Source organism: Lethenteron reissneri, chromosome 24 (genome assembly GCF_015708825.2).
Source record: "Lethenteron reissneri isolate LAM-NWPU_2019-01 chromosome 24, ASM1570882v1, whole genome shotgun sequence".
In the NCBI taxonomy this organism is placed as follows: domain Eukaryota; kingdom Metazoa; phylum Chordata; class Hyperoartia; order Petromyzontiformes; family Petromyzontidae; genus Lethenteron; species Lethenteron reissneri.
The window spans coordinates 19,146,133-19,166,508 of record NC_083802.1 but is presented as its reverse complement, the minus strand read 5'-3'; the positions used below and the strand labels follow the sequence as shown (position 1 = coordinate 19,166,508).

The following is a 20,376-nucleotide window of genomic DNA, read 5'->3' as shown; positions in this document are numbered from 1 at the left end:
GGGGTAGCGACACGGGGAGGGGGTGGGGGAGGAGGGGTGAGTGAGGAGGGGGAGGGGGTGGGGGAGGAGGGGTGAGTGAGGAGGGGGAGGGGGTGGGGGAGGAGGGGTGAGTGAGGAGGGGTGAGGTAGGGGAGGGGTGAGGAAGGGGAGGGGTGAGGGAGGGGAGGGGTGAGGTAGGGGAGGGGTGAGGTAGGGGAGGGGTGGGGTAGGGGAGGGGTGAGGGAGGAAGGGTGAGGGAGGGGAGGGGTGAGGTAGGGGAGGGGTGAGGGAGGAGGGGTGAGGTAGGGGAGGGGTGAGTGAGGAGGGGTGAGTGAGGAGGGGGAGGGGGTCGGGGAGGAGGGGTGAGTGAGGAGGGGTGAGGTAGGGGAGGGGTGAGGAAGGGGAGGGGTGAGGGAGGGGAGGGGTGAGGTAGGGGAGGGGTGAGGTAGGGGAGGGGTGGGGTAGGGGAGGGGTGAGGGAGGAAGGGTGAGGGAGGGGAGGGGTGAGGTAGGGGAGGGGTGAGGTAGGGGAGGGGTGAGGTAGGGGAGGGGTGGGGTAGGGGAGGGGTGAGGGAGGAGGGGTGAGGTAGGGGAGGGGTGAGGGAGGGGAAGGGTGAGGAAGGGGAGGGGTGAGGGAGGAGGGGTGAGGGAGGAGGGGTGAGGGAGGGGCAGGGTGAGGAAGGGGAGGGGTGAGGGAGGAGGGGTGAGGGAGGAGGGGTGAGGTAGGGGAGGGGTGAGGGGTCGTGAGCGACTGTCCGCTCACAGAGGGACTCTGGATGATCAGAGTGCACACAGCGTGGCGTACGTGGCGGTGATTACCATGATGGTGGTGATTTATTAAGATTTTGATTTATGAATGATGACTATAATGATGAAGCTGGATTGATGTCGATGATGATGACGATGACTACGATGATTATTGAATTGATTATAACACGATTGGTGGATGATAACTATAATAATCATGACGATGATCTTGGTGATGGATGATTGAGAAGATGATTATGATGATCATAATTGATTAATAATGTTGACTACGATTATTGATGATGAGCGAGGATGATTGTGGATGAAAACAATCAATGGAATAGGATCATGGTGATGACGAAGACAATGTTGCGATGGAAGGTTATGATGATGGTACCTACAGCGCTAATCGATGGATGATGACGATTGGATGATGATGATGATGAGTTATGATCAAGATCACCGATAGATGATTATGTTGATGGTGACGACATTGATTATAACGACGACGATGCCATTTCTGATTAACGAGTGGCGATCTGATGGATCCAGTGATAACGAGGATGCTCTATTTGCCGCAGTGCGTGCTTCGTTAAGGCTGAGCCGAACAATTCAAATCGTCGTTTTGAGAATCTCAGTTTGTACAGAGCGGGTGGGTTACACGCCCACAGCGAGGTAACTCCAACAGGTAAGCCCCCCCCCCCCCTCCCCCCCCCCCCCATACGATTGTCAGTGTTCGTCTCGAGACTATGATCATTACAATTTACTCACTCACACGAAGCGTTAAACATTCATCTGTGAAGGAAGCGATTGATACGTCTGGTTATAATTTACACTTATTTATACTCGTGTGTAATATTTATATATGCGCGCACGCGTGTGTGTGTGTACGCGTCCCTGCAGGCCGCTCAATGAAGATCATTACACCCATTGATGCTCCACAGCTAGAGGCCTTCTCAAACAAAAATTAAGTTCTCGCGACCCACACCGTGTCGACCAAGTACATATATTGTTTTATTCAACTTCTGTACACGCTGCACGCGCCTGATGATGGGTACGCACGTGCCACGTACGCACGCGCGATTGCGTTACGTTACAGTGTGACGCACACGTGCAGACACGTTGGTTTTGTTGGACCAGGTGAGATCTCAAGAGACCAAGATAGGAGTCTCGTTTGCAAGCGCGAGCGAGGCGATTCGTCTGCTGCTAGTAGCGGCCGATTGATCGATACGCACGGTCCAGATTGAGTCATGTGCGGATTCATTTTAGAATTGGGCGAATTTGGACCCTGACACCGGACATCACAATGACACCGGACATCACAATGGCCTAACTCCTGCGAATGACCTCAAGGGATAAGCAGTAGATGGGGCGTAGTATCGTTGTGCGTTCTGATACAACGCAGTATTAACCAGGGCGGCCAACCCGATTCAAACCGTGACACCTCTGCAGCGAGCGGCGAACGGCGCCACCGCCACGAGACCACGTCACCGCCCCCGCCCCCCCGTCTGTCTCGCACGATCTCCGACTTGTTGGTGTTGTATACCAATCATCAGGTGCGTGCGGCGTGTAAAGGCGCACATTGTGGATTTTCCCCTGCACACTGAGAAACGTGCCTTTAAGAGTATTCGGCTGCTGTAAATGTCCACACGACGATGAGCCACTTCGTGGCGCTTTCATTTGTGATAGCCAAGTCGCTTCTGAGAAAGGAGCTATATTGCTCAGTGGGCCTTACCTGGTAAAGTATTTGAATAGATGTAATAGTTTGTCTTTGGAACGCTAATACGGCATACTGTGTGTATATATTTATATTAAGATGACGCGTTAACGTGTGGACCGTGGCCGGTCGCGAGGAGTGGAGTTGCGATACACAAAGAGCGGAGCCGAGGTGCAGAGCGCCACGGCACGAAGCCGACGTCGGCCGACGGAGACTTGCCTCGCGTTTCTCACCGCGCGTGAGATTCGCTGGATGAGGTGTGCGCTCACGATGCGTCGCCACGGTGAGGTTTGTGTGCTCGCAGGTGCAGCGATGAAGCGATTCGTCAGCGTGCAGATCAGAGGCATTTCTGATCAGTAGCAGCGTTGTTCTCGTGTTGGTATGTAAGTAAATAAATAATAAATATCCTCCGGCCCGCCGAGACTTCGCAAGTTGATACACCGGTGGCGAGCACACGAGAATTACTACCACCACCACGACGACTGGAATTAGCTACGGTAATACTTTAGGGTATAGAGCAAGTGCAGTGTGTGTCCCGGGGTAGTGGTTTCAAACATCATCGGCATCATCATCACCTTCATCACCTTCATCACCACCATCACACGATCCCACTCTAATCCTCTCGGGACCTCCACACATCAGCCGTCACTCTCTCGACCCTTCCACGAGGTCCCCACTGGCGAATGACCCTGGTGATGTCACAAGTAATTGACGCGATGACCAAATAATTTCTCGTAGTGAGAACTCATCACCTCTCCCTGGTGATGCAGCAGGTGATGACCCAGGCGATGGCTGAAGTGAAACCCCAGACGATGATGTCTCTAGAGATAAATCACCTGCCCTAGACGATGTCCCCAGTGATGTCACAGGTAAGTAGCCAGGTGACATCGCGAGCGATGACCAGGCGATCTCTCGCGTGAGCCATCGCCCGTCCCATCGCACGGTGTCTCACGCGATGACCCATGCGGCGGCTGAGGCGATGCCCCGAGCGATCTTTCATGCAAGGTGTCACCCGACCCCCAGGCGACCCAGGTGACGTCACACAAGAGCGACGCACCACGTGGTCTCCAAAAGCGAGACCACGTCGCCCGACCCCCACCCCCCCCCCCACAGGTGACACTCCCCAAGCGAGCGATGGCGTGGCCGTCCCTCACGCGATTACGTGCACGTATGGCGGCGACGACTTGGCGAGCGCCAACAGCTGCTCCTCGATGGCCCCGATCTTGAGCCGCTGCTGCGGCTCGCGGCGCCAGCAGCCCAGCATGAGCTCGTAGACGAGCGTGGGGCAGGTGCGAGGGCGCTCCAGCACGCGGCCCTGGGTGATGCACTCCACCACCTGCGTGGAGAGGGGAGCGGGGGGCGCGGGGGGCAGTAGCCGAAGGGATTGACTGGGTACCGAGCGATTATCTTGAACGTGCGAACGGCGCTGGGTTCGAATCACCCCCCCGCCCCCATCCCCGGCTAAGATTGCATCGTCGTCGTCATCACCACGTGGCCACGCGCTATCCGTGGATGGGTGACGGATGCGCCAAAGGCGTCGCCATCCCTCGCACTCGACAACCCCTCGTGCTCCTGCACACGAACTGCTCTCATCTCGTTGCTGTAAACCCCCCCCCCCCCTCGGCTGCAGCGGCGCCGGGAAGTGGCGGTGACGTCACCACGGCGCCTGTGCCAGGCGAAGTGCAATTTGAGTCCGTCACGTGAAGTGCGGAAGGCTGGCTGTTGACAGGTCACGGGACAGACCCAGGTGCGATGGGTTGCCTGACTGAGATGACTGGCAGATGCACCACTCTCTCACACTCTCTCTCTCACACTCTCTCTCTCACACTCTCTCTCTCACACTCTCTCTCTCTCACACTCTCTCTCTCACACTCTCTCTCACACTCTCTCTCTCTCACACTCTCTCTCACACTCTCTCTCTCACTCTCTCACTCTCACACTCTCTCTCTCACACTCTCTCTCTCACACTCTCTCTCTCACACTCTCTCTCTCACACTCTCTCTCTCACACTCTCTCTCTCTCACACTCTCTCTCACACTCTCTCTCACACTCTCTCTCTCTCTCTCACACTCTCTCTCTCACTCTCTCACTCTCACACTCTCTCTCTCACACTCTCTCTCTCACACTCTCTCTCTCACACTCTCTCTCTCACACTCTCTCTCACACTCTTTCTCTCACTCTCCGCCCACACGCTCACCTCGTTGTTGGAGAGCTGGTACCAGGGCTGCTTGCCGAAAGTGAAGATCTCCCAGAGCACGACCCCGAGGCTCCACACGTCGCTCTCTGTCGTGAACTTGCGGTACATGATGCTCTCGGGGGGCATCCAACGAATGGGCAGCATCGTGTGGCCCCCGACCTGTGCCCCACGTGCACACGCGCGTGTCACGTGAACCCGGGGGTACAGCACGACGGCTCGCGCACACGCGCTACGCGCGCACGATGGACGGGCAGCGGCTGAAGGCCGGATTGGAACCCCGGATTCTGTCCGTGCCGGCACGGCGCTCGACCTCCGTGCCACCCGCCTGCTAAGTGAACAGATCTGGCCATCAGCGAGTCTGCACCGTGGGGACTGAAGAGCCACTTTGGCACCTGCCGCCGTCCCCACCCCCCACTCCCACATCTCCATCCCACACACAAAGACAAAGATCCCCCGTGTAGCCTGTGGAGGCAAGTGTTGCGAGCGAACAACTACAAGGAGATGGTGTGGCTAACACCACCACCACTGTCTCCCCAGTGCTGATGATGACCGAGACACAGCACCCAAACTGGTTCAGATATTCGTCACCGGTGTTGACTGTGAGTGGGAACTTGAACTCATCTTCTTGGTTCTTTCGGTAAAGTCACGTAGAAGGGAAGTAAGAAAATAATAAAATAAAAAACAATAAAATAATTCTCACGACGTTTCGGCCACAACGCAAGCAGCCGTCCTCAGGTGAAAACCAGGTCCGTCGAGGCGACAGAGTCTGAATGAAACAGCACACGAGCTTGGAGCATATATATATAAGCTGGGCGCCGTGGCAGATCACTGTTACAATTCAGTGGGCTCACATGACATTGACTTCTCCAAGACAGAGGTTCTCTGCAAGCCATCTGGCTATCATGAGAGATTCGTTCATGAGGCGATTCTCACCACTATTGGAAATCATGGCAAAATATCCCAAAGAGGGCAACACCCTCTTTGAAATGGAGTCTTGGGATTCGGTGAGGCTTATTATTATTATTACCAGGCCACTGTGCCTATTACGAGTCTTTTGTTGTTATTGTTGGTGGTGTTGCTGGCGTTGTTCGTGTTGTTGGTGTTGTTGTTGTTGATGTCGTCGTTGCTGTTGTTGTTTTTTGTTGTTGGTGGTGGTGATGTTCTCCCTCTTATTGATTTACTTTTGTATTTTTCTCTCGCTCGTCGAAGAAGCATTAGCGTCAAGTGAGGGGTCGCGACCCCGTGACCCCGACTGCCAAAGGATGACCTCCTCTTGACAAATCAAATCGCAATGAAAGTGACGACCCGCTCGCGCAAGACTGCACGGGCGCCCGGTGAGATAAGCACTCAAAAGCGAGTGGTGGAAATTCTACATTCCCATGGCAGGAGACAAGCCTCAACATTGCACCATGAGAGTTAAATGCTTCCAATGTGGTTGTACTTCTTGTAGGGATTACGATGACAATGATGGCGTTTAAGATTACAATAGCGATGACATTGATCATCATGACAATGATGACTAATAATTTGACAATATTGACCATGACAACAACAACAACAACGATGATGATAATCCTGATGACAATGACGATGATGACAAGGATGACAATGACGATGATGACGACGATCCTGATGATGACAATCTTGATGACGATGATTATCATGACGATGACGATGCTGATGATGAACCTGACGACGATGACAATGATGGCAACGATGGGCGGGGGTCGTACTCGGTAGTAGTCGGTGCTGTAGACGTCGCGGGACATGCCAAAGTCTCCGATCTTGACGAGCAGGCACTCGCCGACGAGGCAGTTGCGCGTGGCGAGGTCGCGGTGCACGAAGTGCTGCGACGCCAGGTAGGCCACGCCGGCCGCCACCTGGCGACCCAGGTGCAGCATCTGGCCCGGGGAGAGGCGCTCGCCCGCCCGCTCCGACAGGAACGCGGCGTCCGGCCCATGAGCCCTGCGTCATCACGGTTATCGTCGCGGTCATCGTCACGGTCATCATCACGATCATCATCACGATCATCATCACGATCATCATGATCAGCTTCAGTATAATGATCATCAGCAGCAGCAGCGTTGTTGTCTTCATCATCAGCATCAACATCATCACCATCACAGTCACAACCAAACATCATCACGATCGTCAGCCACGCAGGGTGTCGTTGAATACAGGGTGTTGAGTGAGGGTGTTGTTGAGCACAGGGTGTTGTTGAGTGCAAGATGTCGTCGAGCGCCGGGCGGCGCGGCAGCGCATGGCGCGGCTCGCCTGAGGAACTTGTTGAGGTCTCCGTGGCGCATGTACTCGAACACCATGCCGAGCGGCTCCCCGTCCACGCACACGCCGTGGAAGCGCACGATGTGCTCGTGCCGCAGGTTCGTCAGCAGCTCCGCCTCGCGCTGGAAGTCCTTCCTCGCCGCGTCGCTGCCGTCCTTCAGGGTCTGCTCGCACACACACACGCACCCTCGTCATCCTCCTCGTCGGCGGCGCCGCCATCCTTTTCGTTATCGTCGTCGTTATAATCATCATTGTCGTCATTAATTTCGTCATTATCATCGTCACCATTGTCATCGTCGCCATAATGTTCGTGATCGTCATCATCATTGTCGTCATCGTTATCGTCATCATCATCAATGTCAGGATCAATCCACTGCTGGATAAAGGATTTTTAAATCAACGACCATCTCTAGCGATGCAACAAAGAGAAAGATCCCTCCGTGTTTGCCTTCAACAGACTCTCGTGGCAAGTGCTGTTAGCGAGCACTTATCACGTGTTAAGAGGGCTGTCCAGTTGCTCTGGTCAAGGCGAGTCGCACGGGAGACTGGTGGACTGATAGACACGGACGACTGGTGGACACGGACGACTGGTAGACACGGACGACTGGTGGACTGGTAGACACGGACGACTGGTGGACTGGTAGACACGGACGAGCAGGAGCAGGGTGACCACGGTGGCCATGCGAGGCAGGGTGAGGTGAGTCGCTAATGGCCATCGGGGCACAGGGACAGCGCCGTCGCGCGCGAGACCCCGCGCTCGAACGCCGGCGCGTGACGTCTCCATTTTTGGAGTCGCTTCTGCTTCGGGTCGTCACGACGCGCGGCACAAATCGAAGGAGAAATAATGGAAGTACAAAGTAACGAGGGGGAGTGTAACAAAAAAACTTTTTTTGAAAAAGTTAATATATTTATATTTTTGGGAGAAGCATTTTTAGGGTTTTTTTTTAAATAAAACGTCGGGTCGGAGCGGCGAGCTCAAGTCGCAGCGAGCCGAGTTCAAGGTCTGCAATTCATTACGGCAGCGGCGGCATCGTCGCGAGAAATCTCTCGGCTCGTCTCGGCAGACCGTGGCTGGTGGGTGGGGGGAGCGCGCGGGTAACGGCACAACAACAACCCGACGCGGCTCAACGTGGGACCGGGGCCGTCCCCAGCTGCCTTCAGAACAATAATAACGTGATTTATTTATCCTGCAAAGCCTCACCGAGCCTCAAGTCTCGAGTATCTCTCTCTCGGGCCTACATTGCCACATTTGTCCGATTCCACTTCGCATCGTTGCCGCCGTTGCTCTGGGAGCGTGCCGCTGTCTCCCGGCCAGCCGCAAAGTGTAATTGCCTCGTTCCACAATTTTTCTTCGAATAAAAAGAGCGGTCACAAAAACAAAACAAAATTCTTGGGGCACAGCCCGAAACGGTTCGGACGCAGAACGCTGTGGAAAGTTTCCGCCACTTCCTCGCGGCACCAGGGGGCAGGGCCTTCGGGAAGGATCCGAGGGAAAACGTAACACCTGCGCCGCCGTTCCGCCGTCAGAGAGAGGCCGAACGGTGGCCGGTTGCGGATCGTTACGGAAACGAAACCGTGGAGCTCGCCCGCTCGCTCGCCCGCCCGCTCCTCGCTGTGCCAGAGGGAGTGCAGAGTCTGCAGGCCACTGTCGGATCGTGGATGGGGCACGGCCGACGGCGGCGATGATGATGATGATGCGTTAACGGCGCTCGCACGGTTTGTTGGGGTGATTTCGGCCACCGACTCAAAAGGGTTGAGAATAATGTGGCCATCCCAACGGGCAGCAGTGAAACAAAGACGGAGCGCGGCGGAGACACGAGGGCGGCCGGGCGTGATGCTGGCAATCGTGCGCCGTGTCGGCCTTCAGAGGCGCTCGCAAACAGCACTTATCCCCGAACAGTCTGTTAAAGGCTATACGGGGGGGATCTGCGTCTTGTATTGCCAAATCTATTTGTTTGCTGGCAGCCCGTGAGCCTTTGTCCTGTTGCGATGGGATTTCACTCCAACGGTAGGCGTAACGCTTTGGCACGGTGTTCGTGTTGGCGCGGTGTGCGTGTTGGCGCGGTGTGCGTGTTGGCGGGGTGATCGTGTTGGCGCGGTGTTCGTGCCGCGGCACCTTGACGGCCACCAGGATGCTCTCCTTCTCAGCGCTCAGGTTGAAGCACTCGGCCAGGAAGACTTTCCCGAAGGCTCCCTCCCCCAGCTCGCTCTTCAGCACGATGTCCCTCCGCGTGATGTGCTGCACGACTGCGGTGGGGGGACACGGAGGGGGGGGGGGCAGGAGAGGAGGGGGTACAGGGGTGGGGGTGGGCACGGGGGGGGGGACGTGGCACGTGTCGGGAGGAGGCAGCGAGGATGTCAACAATACGCTCGGTGACGCACTGCGTTGGCAGTGGTGCCGCGCAAGCTAAGACAAACATAACAGAGATCAACGCGTTCCATGTCTAGAACACTGTGTGTGGCCTTAAAAAGGGAACGTCTATAATCAGCGACGTTTCGGGCAATGGGCCTTCTTCATGGCGCACGTGCTCGTGCACGGCTCGATTCACGCGTGCGCGAACGGTTACTGCCGTCCGAATTTTCATCGCAAAATCGAAACCAACTTCTCCGGTTAGCAGACATCGAAATCAAAAATAGCGAAAGCCATCCCGGCGGAGCAAGACCCTCCTGACAACAAACCTCGAGACTCAGGCGAGGCCTTCCCGGGTAGATCCGTGACATTCGAACCGTGCGTGTTTCCGTGTTTGCGAGCTTGGCAACGTGGCCCACCCACCCGCCTGGTCCCACCGAGGATTCGCCACGCTTGCAATTACGAAATTGGCTCACATGCGTGCGTGCGCGTTTGTGCACGTGTACGTGTAAGCATGGGGAGAGCGGTCGTGTCGTGGTTTGCGTGCTGCACTATGAACCCGAATATCTGAACCGGTCCGGGATCTCCCCTTAGGTCGACTCAGCTTTAAACGAGTACCTCGTGCGTTGTAAACAACACCACTGGGGAGACAAAGGCGGCCGGCCAGCCGGGCGTGGCGTTGGACAACACCGTCCGCCTCGTGCGCCGTGCTGGCCTGTGTTGGGGCTCGCTTATAGCACTTGCCCGCACAGCCTGCATAGGCTATATCGGGGGGGGGGGATCTTTGTCTTTATACCGCACACGCGTGCGTGGGAAAACATCGGCGCTGGCGCGACGAGGGTGGTCGGGCACGACTCTGGCCTCGCCACTTCGCTCCCATGCCGGTGCCAGCCTCAATAGGCGCTCGCAAATTAACGGCGCTGACAGGACACTGAAAACCTTTGGCTTTGATTGTTCGGTTTTTTTTTTGTTTAACGCCAGCCGCTGTTAGTCATAGTTGTGGTCGTTGTTTGTTGCTGTTTTTGTCGAGAAGTCACCCCGCACGATCGCTCGCCACTGACGCCATGAATATTTCATTTTTCGTCTCTCGCGTCTTGCCGCAGGGTACATCAGCAACTCAGAGTGCGGAGAGCGCGTCGGGTGGCTGGTTGGTGGGGAGGGTAGGGGGGGGTGACGGCCGCGTGGAGTATTTTTATCAGCGTTGTTTATGTTGGCGTAGCAAAGTAATGAAATGGTCCTGGCTCTCGTTAATAAAAGTTGATAATTGCATCTCCCAGAGGCTCCGTGCTCTCCCGTGGCTATGCAGCAGAGTCTGGTGGGGGGGGGGGGGGAGTGGGGGGGGGGGTCTCTGCCCCCACCCCTGCACCTAGCGACGACGATTCCATGGGGAAGCTGGGCAAGCAATGGGGGGGACATGCCCCCCAGTTTCCTTCTATGTGCTTGACCCTCTGACCCCCCCCCTTCCCGGTTTTAAATTCGCTCAGCAAACCAACCACCGCCCCTCCGATTGGCACGGTTGGCTATGTACGGTGCGAAAGAAGTCCAGCGTGTTGTACGGACACTGCGATAAGCTCTCTCTTGCCACGACCGCCGGTCAGACTGCTTGGTCACGTGGGTCGGGCTGAGTGGTGGCAGCGATAGAGAAGAGACGTGGACACGGCCAGCATGCTAGAGCGAGCGGTGCCGGGGGCACGGGGACGTGGCGGTGGTTGTGGTGGTGGTGGTGGTTGTGGTGGTGATGGTGGTGAGGGAGGTGGGGAGGGAGGGAGCTCTCACAGGTGTCGCTGGCCTTGAGGAGGGGGTCGGTCTGGCGGAAGTACTGGGGGTTCTCGATGACGGGAATCCGCGTCATGCCGATCACCACCGCGTCCGACGCCCCGTCCAGGGAGAGCGAGCGCGACATCACGGCCTGGCGCGCGCAGACACAGACACAAGGCAAAGATCCTCCGTATAGCCTTCAAGAGACTGTTGGGCCAAGTGCTGTTCGCGAGCACTTATTGAAGGCCGGCACGGCACACGAAGGGGCGGTTGGCCAGCACCACGCCCGGCCGCCTTTGTCTCCGCAGTGACAATGTTTACACACCGCACCAGGTACTCATTTGAGGCTGAGTCGACCTAGGGAAGGCCCAGAACCGGTTCAGATAATCGTCACTGGTGTTGGCCGTGAGCGGAAATCGAACTCGTGTCGCCGGGTTCGTAGAGCAGCGCGCTAATCGCAATGCCACCGCTCCCCACACACACACAGACATACCCACACACACACAGACATACCCACACACACACACACAGACATACCCACACACACATACACACGAAGACATACACACACACAAACGTACACACACACAGCCATACACACACACGCAGACATACACACACATACACACACACAAAGGTACACACACACAGACATACACACACACGCAGACATACACACACACGTACACACACACGTATACACACGCAGACATACACACACAGACATACACACACACGCAGACATACACACACACGTACACACACATACACACGCAGACATACACACACAGACATACACACACACGCAGACATACACACACACGCAGACATACACACACACACACGTACGAGTAGCGTCAACGTGAAGTGGGCCTCACCACCATCTCCTCCGCGGTGTGAACATTCACTCCCTTCCGCCCCCCTGCATCACCACCGCCCCCACCTCCTCGAAACAATTAAGACGCCATCTAAAGAGATGCGGTCACACTTACTCGCTCGCTCCACGAACCCACATCACATCATGCTGGAATTGGCGACAACTCCGCACGGCCCATCGGAACGGGGCTCTCGTTTCGTATCGACGGCGGCTCCCGGGTGAGGTGGTCAACGGAGCACGTGGTCGGCGGGGCGCGGGGTCACGCTGAGGGGTCAGGAGAGTGCGGCTTGGTAAACGAGGGGTCGCTGAGGTGAGCGTTGAGGTGAGGATGTGGGTGAGGAGGTCACTGCTGACCGCAGGGTTCTGTGGTTGCGGTTGACAGGCTTGGCGCTTTGGTGGGGCCATGCCTCGGCCTCTCCAGCACACTCGCTGTGGCCCAGGATGCAGCGTGTTTTTGCCGTGGCTGGATATCGGTGTGGCCTGCCTTCCACGTGGCTGTGACAACAGTTTGGCCATTCGTCGGTGAGGTCACTGCTCAGTGTGGCCAGGACCTACGGTGTGGTCGAACCTGGTGTGGCGGAGCCTCTGTTCGGTTCAACCCTGGGTGTGATACTTGGATTGGGCATCGCTCAGTGGATCCGGCGATCGGCAAAGTTAGCCGGTGGTGTGGTGTGGCCGCCGCCCCGTGTGGCCGGACGGGCGTGCCCTCACCTGCGAAGGGGGGTGGGTGGCGGCGTGCGGAGGAGGAGGGTGGTGGAGGGGACTTGCCGAGTCTTCGTCAGAGAGCATCTTACAGCCGCCTGCATCAGCCACAACAACAGCCACAACAACGTCAACAACAACAACAACCACAGTAGCCACGTCAACAACACCGCCGTCGGTTCGTCGAGGCACGGGAAACATTCGCGGATTGCAAATATAATGAAGGAGAGGAAACCGACATTTTATTCTAGAGGTTAACTTTTAAGGGTTTGCCGCTCGTTGTAGAGGTTCGGTCTCTGATTGCGGCAGGCAGCCCTGGTGAATACCGCCGCGTATTCACCATAAAGCACGCGCCGTGCCGCTCCACAATGAACGTTAAAGATCCCGTGACGTCATTCAAAGGAGGGTAGGCCATGGAGAAAAACAGTCTTGAGACTCGGTGAGACTTTCCTGGGTGAACAACTTTAAACAAAAAGCAGAGGTGCTGAGTTTAGCTGGGCCATCAGCTACTCGTCGATCAGCCCAGGGCTCTCGGTCAAACTAATTTCTCTTTGTTTAACACGTAGGCTTTCGCGACCAATGTTATTCATAATCAACGTTTTTGGGTTTAGATCGCGTTTATTTATAAATGTGTCGTAACCCTCCACCACCCGACACGGCCAATCAGTAAAAATGTGTCACGTTGACAAAGACAAATAGTTCACTGCTTTAGCCCACCGGTGTGTTGAAGCCACAACATTTACAATTTGAGTACGACGTTTCGCTGGTAATTGCCAGAATGGCGAATTGCCCGATGACGCTGGTTGCAATTACCAGCGAAACGTCGTACTCAAATTGTAAATGTTGTGGCTTCAACACACCGGTGGGCTAAAGCAGTGAACTATTTGTCTTTGTCAACGTGACACATTTTTACTGATTGGCCGTGTCGGGTGGTGGAGGGTTACGACACATTTATAAATAAACGCGATCTAAACCCAAAAACGTTGATTATGAATAATTTATCTTTGCTAGACGTGCGGTTATACCATTACGGACGGCCGTTTCTAACACTTCAAAGATACGGACACTCGTTTAATAGAATCATGCAGCGGCTGCTTTGCCTGGGCACACAATGTGTCAACCAATCAGGGCTGTAGCCTTCGGTCAAGAATTACAACGTGGGTGGAGTCGCGTTGCTCTGCGATAATTAAATCAGCTCAGGGGTAAGAGACGCGCGGCCCGCACAGCTGAGACCCTGGGTTTGAAGCTGGGTCTCAGCCGCCAAAACTCAGACTTGCAAACGATGAGAAGACCCATCATAATCACAGAATAATCGTGACAGCCAGAAAAAAAACCCACAAGTTTCAGCCGCCCCTGATTAAGGTCAAGTGTAGCGAGCGAGTTGCTACACAAAAAATGTAACAATCGTAATGCATTTTAATTCTCAATTAATTTGGCAAAGGTCCAGGTCACAGAATAAAAATATCGGTTTGACTGCTGCTGCAGCTGCTGCTGCTTCCGACATGATGAACGTTTCTCTGTCACGGGGAGTGCGCGACGCCCGACGGTACGTCATCTTCATCACGATCCATGGGCAGATATCCCATAGGTGTCCACTGCACATTTCGTCATTTGTTTCCACTTTCCTCTCTGTCTTGTGCCAAGTCGTGCCACATCTCTCTGGCAGCAATCTCTCATGTCGTCGTCAAGTGCACCAGATCGCTTTCGTCTATTTTCTTCACGGGCCGAAGTATCAGCACCCTTTCGCGCGACGGCGCAGCACCCGCCGCCAATCGATGAAAACGAGGTCCCTTCAAGGAACCTCCAGAAGTTGTTCCATGATAGCCGCTTCCGCGAGCAGTACTCCTAACGCGAGGGTGGGGGGGGGAGTTGTGCCCCCCCCCCCACCGGCTCGCTGCGACAGTCCCCATGGGAACGCTTCACCTCGTGGCGCCGAATCGCGCTGTCGGAATAAAACCGGTTGGAAAGAGGCACGGAAATCAACGAAGCGAGCACTTGGGCTCCATGAATTCCGTGTTTTAAAAATAAATATTCCATCAGGGCCGGCCGCCACCCTCCCACCCACCCCGAAGCGCTCCGCCGAGCCCCACGCGGCCGTGCGGATGAAGTCGCGCGAGTTGATCCGAGGAGCCGGCGGCTCCGTAACGAGCCCCGGCGGCAGGAATGTGCTGAAGTGGAGGTTATTTATTTGCGCAGATGACATCTCGTGAAAATTTGGGGGGGGAGGAGAATAGGGGAGCCGGTCGACAGAAACGCAAGACACTTCTTGGAACAAATCTGCCCCCCCTCCCACACCCCACCACCTCCACTTGCTTATCCCTCCGCTCCGTTCAGTTGGAACTCAAAACGAGTCCGGCGCAAGGAAACCGGTTCAGCGGGCAGCCCATCAAGGCCGCCATCGCAAGAGCTCGTGGGGTTGGTAAGAGGGCCACGCTCGCCATGACGCCCGCGTTGGTGTTGGCCACACAACCTGTGCCTGGGTTACGTTTTTAAGACCGAGTTGACCTAGGGGACGCCCACAATCGGGTCAGATGTCACTCGCCGCTGCTTGTTAACTGCGTCCGAGCATTGAATTAAACGTCGCTAAAGTATGTGTACTGTACCCATACAAAGACCCCCCGTGTCGCCTTTACAGACTAATGGGGCAAGTGCTGTTAGCAAGTACCTATGAAAACCGGCACGGCACATGAGGGGGTGGGTGGCCAACACCACTCAAGGCCGCCTTTGTCTCCCCCCGTGCTTAGGTTTACACACCATACCTCGTGTTTATTTGTGAGGCTGAGTCGACCTAGGGGAGGCACAGGACCGATTCAGATAATCGTCAATGGTGTTGGTGGCCGTGAGCGCCAATGGAACTGGGGTCGCGAACCGCTACAGCACCGCTCCCTCCACGCTCACACAGGGGCACACACAGACACGCGCGTGCGTGTCTGTGAACCCAGCCACCATTCTCCTTGACTCCAGAACAACCGGACGGAGAAAGGCGGGGTGGGAGGAGGGGTGGGGGCCGGGGGAGGGGTGGGGGGGGGACAGGGGGAGGGGTTGGGGGGGGACCTCCAGCTCCAAGCGGGAGACAGAAACTCGTCCAAGCAATAAGGGACCGATGGTCGGGCTAAGTGCAACAACGGCAGGACAAGCTTCCCCGACATAATACAAAAAAAAAAATCTCAAATAATTTTAAAAAGAAGGCGAACAAGAGGGGCGACGTTCGCGGTGGTAATCCGGAAGGGGGCCCGCCGAGGCGTGGTGGCGTCCCCACGTGCCATCGATCGCCCCGCGGAGGGCGCGGTGACCTCCTTCGCTTCCCCCTCGCGGCGCACGCTCGCCCCCTTCGATCGCCGCTCGACTCGCTCTCTTCCAGGAGAGCTCCCCCGCCGACAAGCGTCGTCGACGCGTTGGGTCCGCATGTTTGTCTGTCTCTACCTGGACAAGTTGAATCCATGTCTGGGGCGTGGAGCGACAGCAGCAATGGTAAAGATCTCGATTTGAAGCTTTCGTGACTGCAGGAAACCATTCTCTCTGGTTCTTTCGGTAAAGTCACGTAGGTAGAAAGAATAATAAAAGAAACACGACGCTTCGGTCGCAACACAAGCGTCACCTGATGACGTCGTGTTTATGTTATTATTATTTTCTATCTACTTTACATTACCGAAAGAACCAGAGAGAATGGTAAAGATGGTCAAATGCGAATGAAAGTTTAGCAGAGTCGCGTTTGTCGCCACGGAGTCACCCGAGGGAGAAATCCAGCCACACTGATCAGAGCGTTGGCCCAAACTTGGGAGAAGAATAAAATAAAACCAGCGCTAAAATTATTGACCCCGTGTCATGCAATCTCGTTGCGCGGCTCCGAACGAAATTCTATTATCGCTCATTCATTGTTCCCCGGAAACAAACGCGCGGTGGGAGGCATGACAGAATCCATCATGCGTCTGCATGATTGTTCATCCTTGTGTGTGTTTTTTTTTTAAATAGCGCCTCATTTGTAAGTTAGACCTGGGCCACCTAAAGTAGCATATCTGACCTCTGAGTCACCCGGAACACGTATTTATCCCAAATGTAATTTTCGTAATGACGACGACATTATCCCGCTGTGTGATGCGGCGGTTAGAGCACAAAACACGCAGTTGGATATGTTGCGAGTTCAAATCTTGGTCGGAGGTCACCTCAGGGCATTATGATCATCACGATCATCATCACCATCTCTCAGTTGTCGATGAAATAACTACTCATTTGTGGAGAGTCAGCCGTAGATATGATCTATAGCCACAATTCAAGACGAGTCCAACTTGCGATTGGTCTCGACGTGACCGCGCCTCTCTCAATGTGACTCGAGACGCAGTGTAAACATTATTTTTTACCCAACAGCTTTGCCAATAACACTGCGGCCTTAAAGAAGAAGAAAAAACATTTAATGAGGGCGACGTTTCTGGCAATGGCCCTTCTTCAGAGCACGTCGAGAACAAGAGCCACTGGCCAAAAAGTCGCCTGTTGTATATTTTTCCCTTTAATGCCACACACACGCACACGACGGATGTGTGGAGTTGTTGGTGGTGGTGGTGTTCGTGCACCACTGCCAACGCAACGGAAGCAGCAGCAGTATCAACGTTGCCAAATGAATACGTTTGTGTAAGAGTGAAGATGTTACGCACCGTTAGATCGGAGGGAAGAGGAGGGATTATTTTTGCCGAAGGTAGAATGGAAAGTGCCAGGGAGGGGGATTGGTCAGGGCTTCATCCCGATTAAGACTCATCAGCGAATGCGGGGCGGTGAGTGTTGGTTCATTTTGAAACTGAGTTGCGTGGTCCTGGCCACGGAAGTGAGTGTGCACGTGGCAGTACGTGTACAGCCCCTTTGTCAATCCACTGCAGGATGAGGGCCTCTCCGCGCCATACGGGCCGTGGGGGTTATTTGACCATACTTCACCACGCTGGTTGGTGCGGATAGGTGATGTGCGCAGCGTATCCACGGGAGCATAGGGATACAGTACAGCAACATATTTTACTCCACTATCATTTGCTGCCCACCACGTAGCATACAACACATGTTATGCCTGGCGGTCACCCATCCGAGTACTGTCCAGGCTCACCCTTCGTTTAACCGCAGAGATCCGGTGAAACACGTGCAGCCGGTCAGCAACCTTCTTGCTGTACTGCCTCCCTTCGAGGCACCTCGGTATCCACCCTGAGAGCGAGTTTCAGGCTCGCGTTGGCGCGCGTGGCAGCTGAGCGAGCGGTGGAGTCACGCGGTCGATAGCGCGCTCGTGTCGGGTAATTATTGTCGATAATTAGGAGGGCCAGAGCCACTCTCGTTTCCTTGTTACGTTTTTTTTCCCCGCAGCTCTCTCCCTCGATGGCAATTACTCTCCCTCCACTCTCACTCGCTCTCTCTCTCTCCTCTCTCCTTCCCCCACCCAGTAGAGATTTTCCCATTAAAACGCACGCCGCTAAATGGTTTGAGCCCTTAAATTACTCGTCTCGCCGTTTGAAGCTGCCGGCTGTGGATTTAGCCAACACCTATCGGAGCCATTTATTAACTCGCACGCTCGGGGCTGCAAATTGCACGGAGCCTCTCGGTTCATAAATAATGCACGCGTCTCCTCTCTGCCGAGCGAACGACAGCGAGCGAGCGAACGCCCGAGCCTTCGAGAACGTCTCCCGCGTCGCCGTTCATTTCAGGGAATCGTTCCAACTAGGAAATGAGGAACCTTCCAAAAGGTGGGACCGAGGTTTTCCTTTGTCACTCGACGTTGAGCCTAGATTGCCGGTAAGACTGGAGTAGGTGCGCTTTACTCGTCGTAGGGTACAGTGCAAAGCGAGAGGTTTGTAATGGATGCGGCGTGCCGTGGTTTGGAAAGGTTTATTTCTGGACGTCCGCGTTTGTTCCACTCTGTGGTGCTTCGTCGTCTTGCGTGTGGCAATGTTCAGGAGCTAAATGCCAATGTCGAGGTCTGGAGCCATGGCAGATTGAAAGCCGTGGCAGTTGTGAGCCGTGGCATTTGGGGCCGTGGCATTTGGGGGCCGTGGCAGTTTGGGACTTTTGCAGTTTGGGACCTTGGCAGTTGGGAGTCGTGGCATTTGGGGGCCGTGGCAGTTGGGGACCTTGGCAATTGGGGGCCGTGGCAGTTGGGGGCCGTGGCAGTTGAGGTCTGGACAGTTGGGGGCCATTGCAGTTGGGGGCCGTGGCAGTTGGGGGCCGTGGAGTTGTGGACCGAGGCAGTTGGTGGTCTTGGCAGTTGGCGGTCATTCCATTTGGGGGCCGTGGCAGTTGGGGGCCGTGGTAGTTGTGGGCCGTGGCAGTTGAGGGCCGTGGCAGTTGGGTGCCGTGGCAGTTGGGGGCCGTGGTAGTTGTGGGCCGTGGCAGTTGAGGGCCGTGGTAGTTGTGGGCCGTGGCAGTTGGGTGCCCTGGCAGTTGGGTGTCGTGGCAGTTGAGAGCCGTGACAGTTGGAGGCCGTGGCAGTTGGAGGCCGTGGCAGTTGGGGGCCGTGGCAGTTGGGGGCCGTGGCAGTTGAGGGCCTTGGCAATTGGGGGCCGTGACAGTTGGGGGCCGTGGCAATTGGGGGCTGTGGAAGTTGGGAGCCGTGGCAGTTGGGAGCCATGGCGCTTCCAACGACAGAGTCAGGAGCCACCGCTGCCAACGGTGGGGGTCCAATGGAGGGACAGTGAGGCTGAAATGTCGTATTTTATTGATAGTTGCCATCGAAAATACATTTAATGTTTATTTTTTATTGAAAATATGAATGTAGGGCCATATCTACATATCTTTAAATGATGGGACCCCCTTAAATTATGTGATGGACCGCCCCCCCCCCCTCCTTGGAAGATGATGATGGTGATGATGATGGTCGAGGACAGGAGTGGTTGGAGAGAGGGGAACACCGACCCCACGTGAGTGGGAACAACGCCAGAGAGAGGAAGAAGAAGGCAGTTAATGGCCATGGCAACCCGCAGCCTTGGCAGAGAGTTGCCATGACAATTACTGGTCCTTGCAAATTAATAGCCATGGCAGGCAGTAGCTGTAACGGTTGTAACCTCCGGGATCCTGCAGGGAGCTGTAAGACTCGGAGAGACCCATGGACCCCTGGACCCTTGAACCCCTGTACTGAGTGTTTGGTTCCGCCTGATGTCTCACACGTGGCAGCCGGGTCATGTATGGAAAGGGGGGGGGGTCGGTAGGGTTTGGGGGGCGGTAGAAGGGGTGGGGGGTTGATCCTTGGCAGGGGGAGAAGAGTTGGCCCAGACTCCAGCTGCTTAGGTCACGCGCGCACGTGTTCACGTCGAAAATAAAATAAAACCTCAGAATCTTCAGCCGAGCTAAAGAGCTTTTACCTTTGCTGCCAGTGTATATATTTTTGTTACCCTCTTTTCTTCTTCATGGCCTTTTCATTCGACTCTTTGTTAAATAAAAGCCGCTCTATCGATGAAACTCTCCAATTGATGAGACGGATAGAATTCCTGAAATTAAATTTCCACTTCAGAGCCAAGCCCCCCCTCCCCCCCGTCAGATGTCAGGGCCACGCGCACCAACAATTGTGCCTCCCGTCCGTTTGTCCGTGCGTGCGTCCGTGAATACGAGCGTGCGTCTGTCCGAGTGTCCATCCGTGCGTCCGGCTTCACTCGAAAGAAAAAAACCCTACCCTATTAATTCGCAGCCACTTTGCCGAAAGCCAATCACTTTGGGCGCGACTTGGCAAATGCAATTAGCCGTTTCATTAGGGATTAAAGTCAGAGCAAATTTAGCGTCACCGGAGCAGAGCGCCGCGTTACACGA

At 55.3% G+C, this 20,376-nt stretch overlaps 1 protein-coding gene across 1 annotated transcript in view; it reads right to left on the bottom strand.

Moving 5' to 3' along the window:
* Window positions 1–504: 504 nt before the first annotated feature.
* Window positions 505–20,376, bottom strand: part of LOC133346751 (BDNF/NT-3 growth factors receptor-like) — a 46,188-nt gene continuing 26,316 nt past the window's right edge. Inside the window, exons 12-18 of the mRNA XM_061558602.1 lie at window positions 12,619–12,707; window positions 11,049–11,181; window positions 9,039–9,169; window positions 6,914–7,086; window positions 6,373–6,604; window positions 4,640–4,798; window positions 505–3,778 (exon numbers count right to left, since the gene is read on the bottom strand). Coding sequence (XP_061414586.1) covers window positions 3,593–3,778; window positions 4,640–4,798; window positions 6,373–6,604; window positions 6,914–7,086; window positions 9,039–9,169; window positions 11,049–11,181; window positions 12,619–12,707 — 1,103 coding nt within the window. The 3' untranslated portion in view covers window positions 505–3,592. The remainder of the gene's footprint in view (window positions 3,779–4,639; window positions 4,799–6,372; window positions 6,605–6,913; window positions 7,087–9,038; window positions 9,170–11,048; window positions 11,182–12,618; window positions 12,708–20,376) is intronic.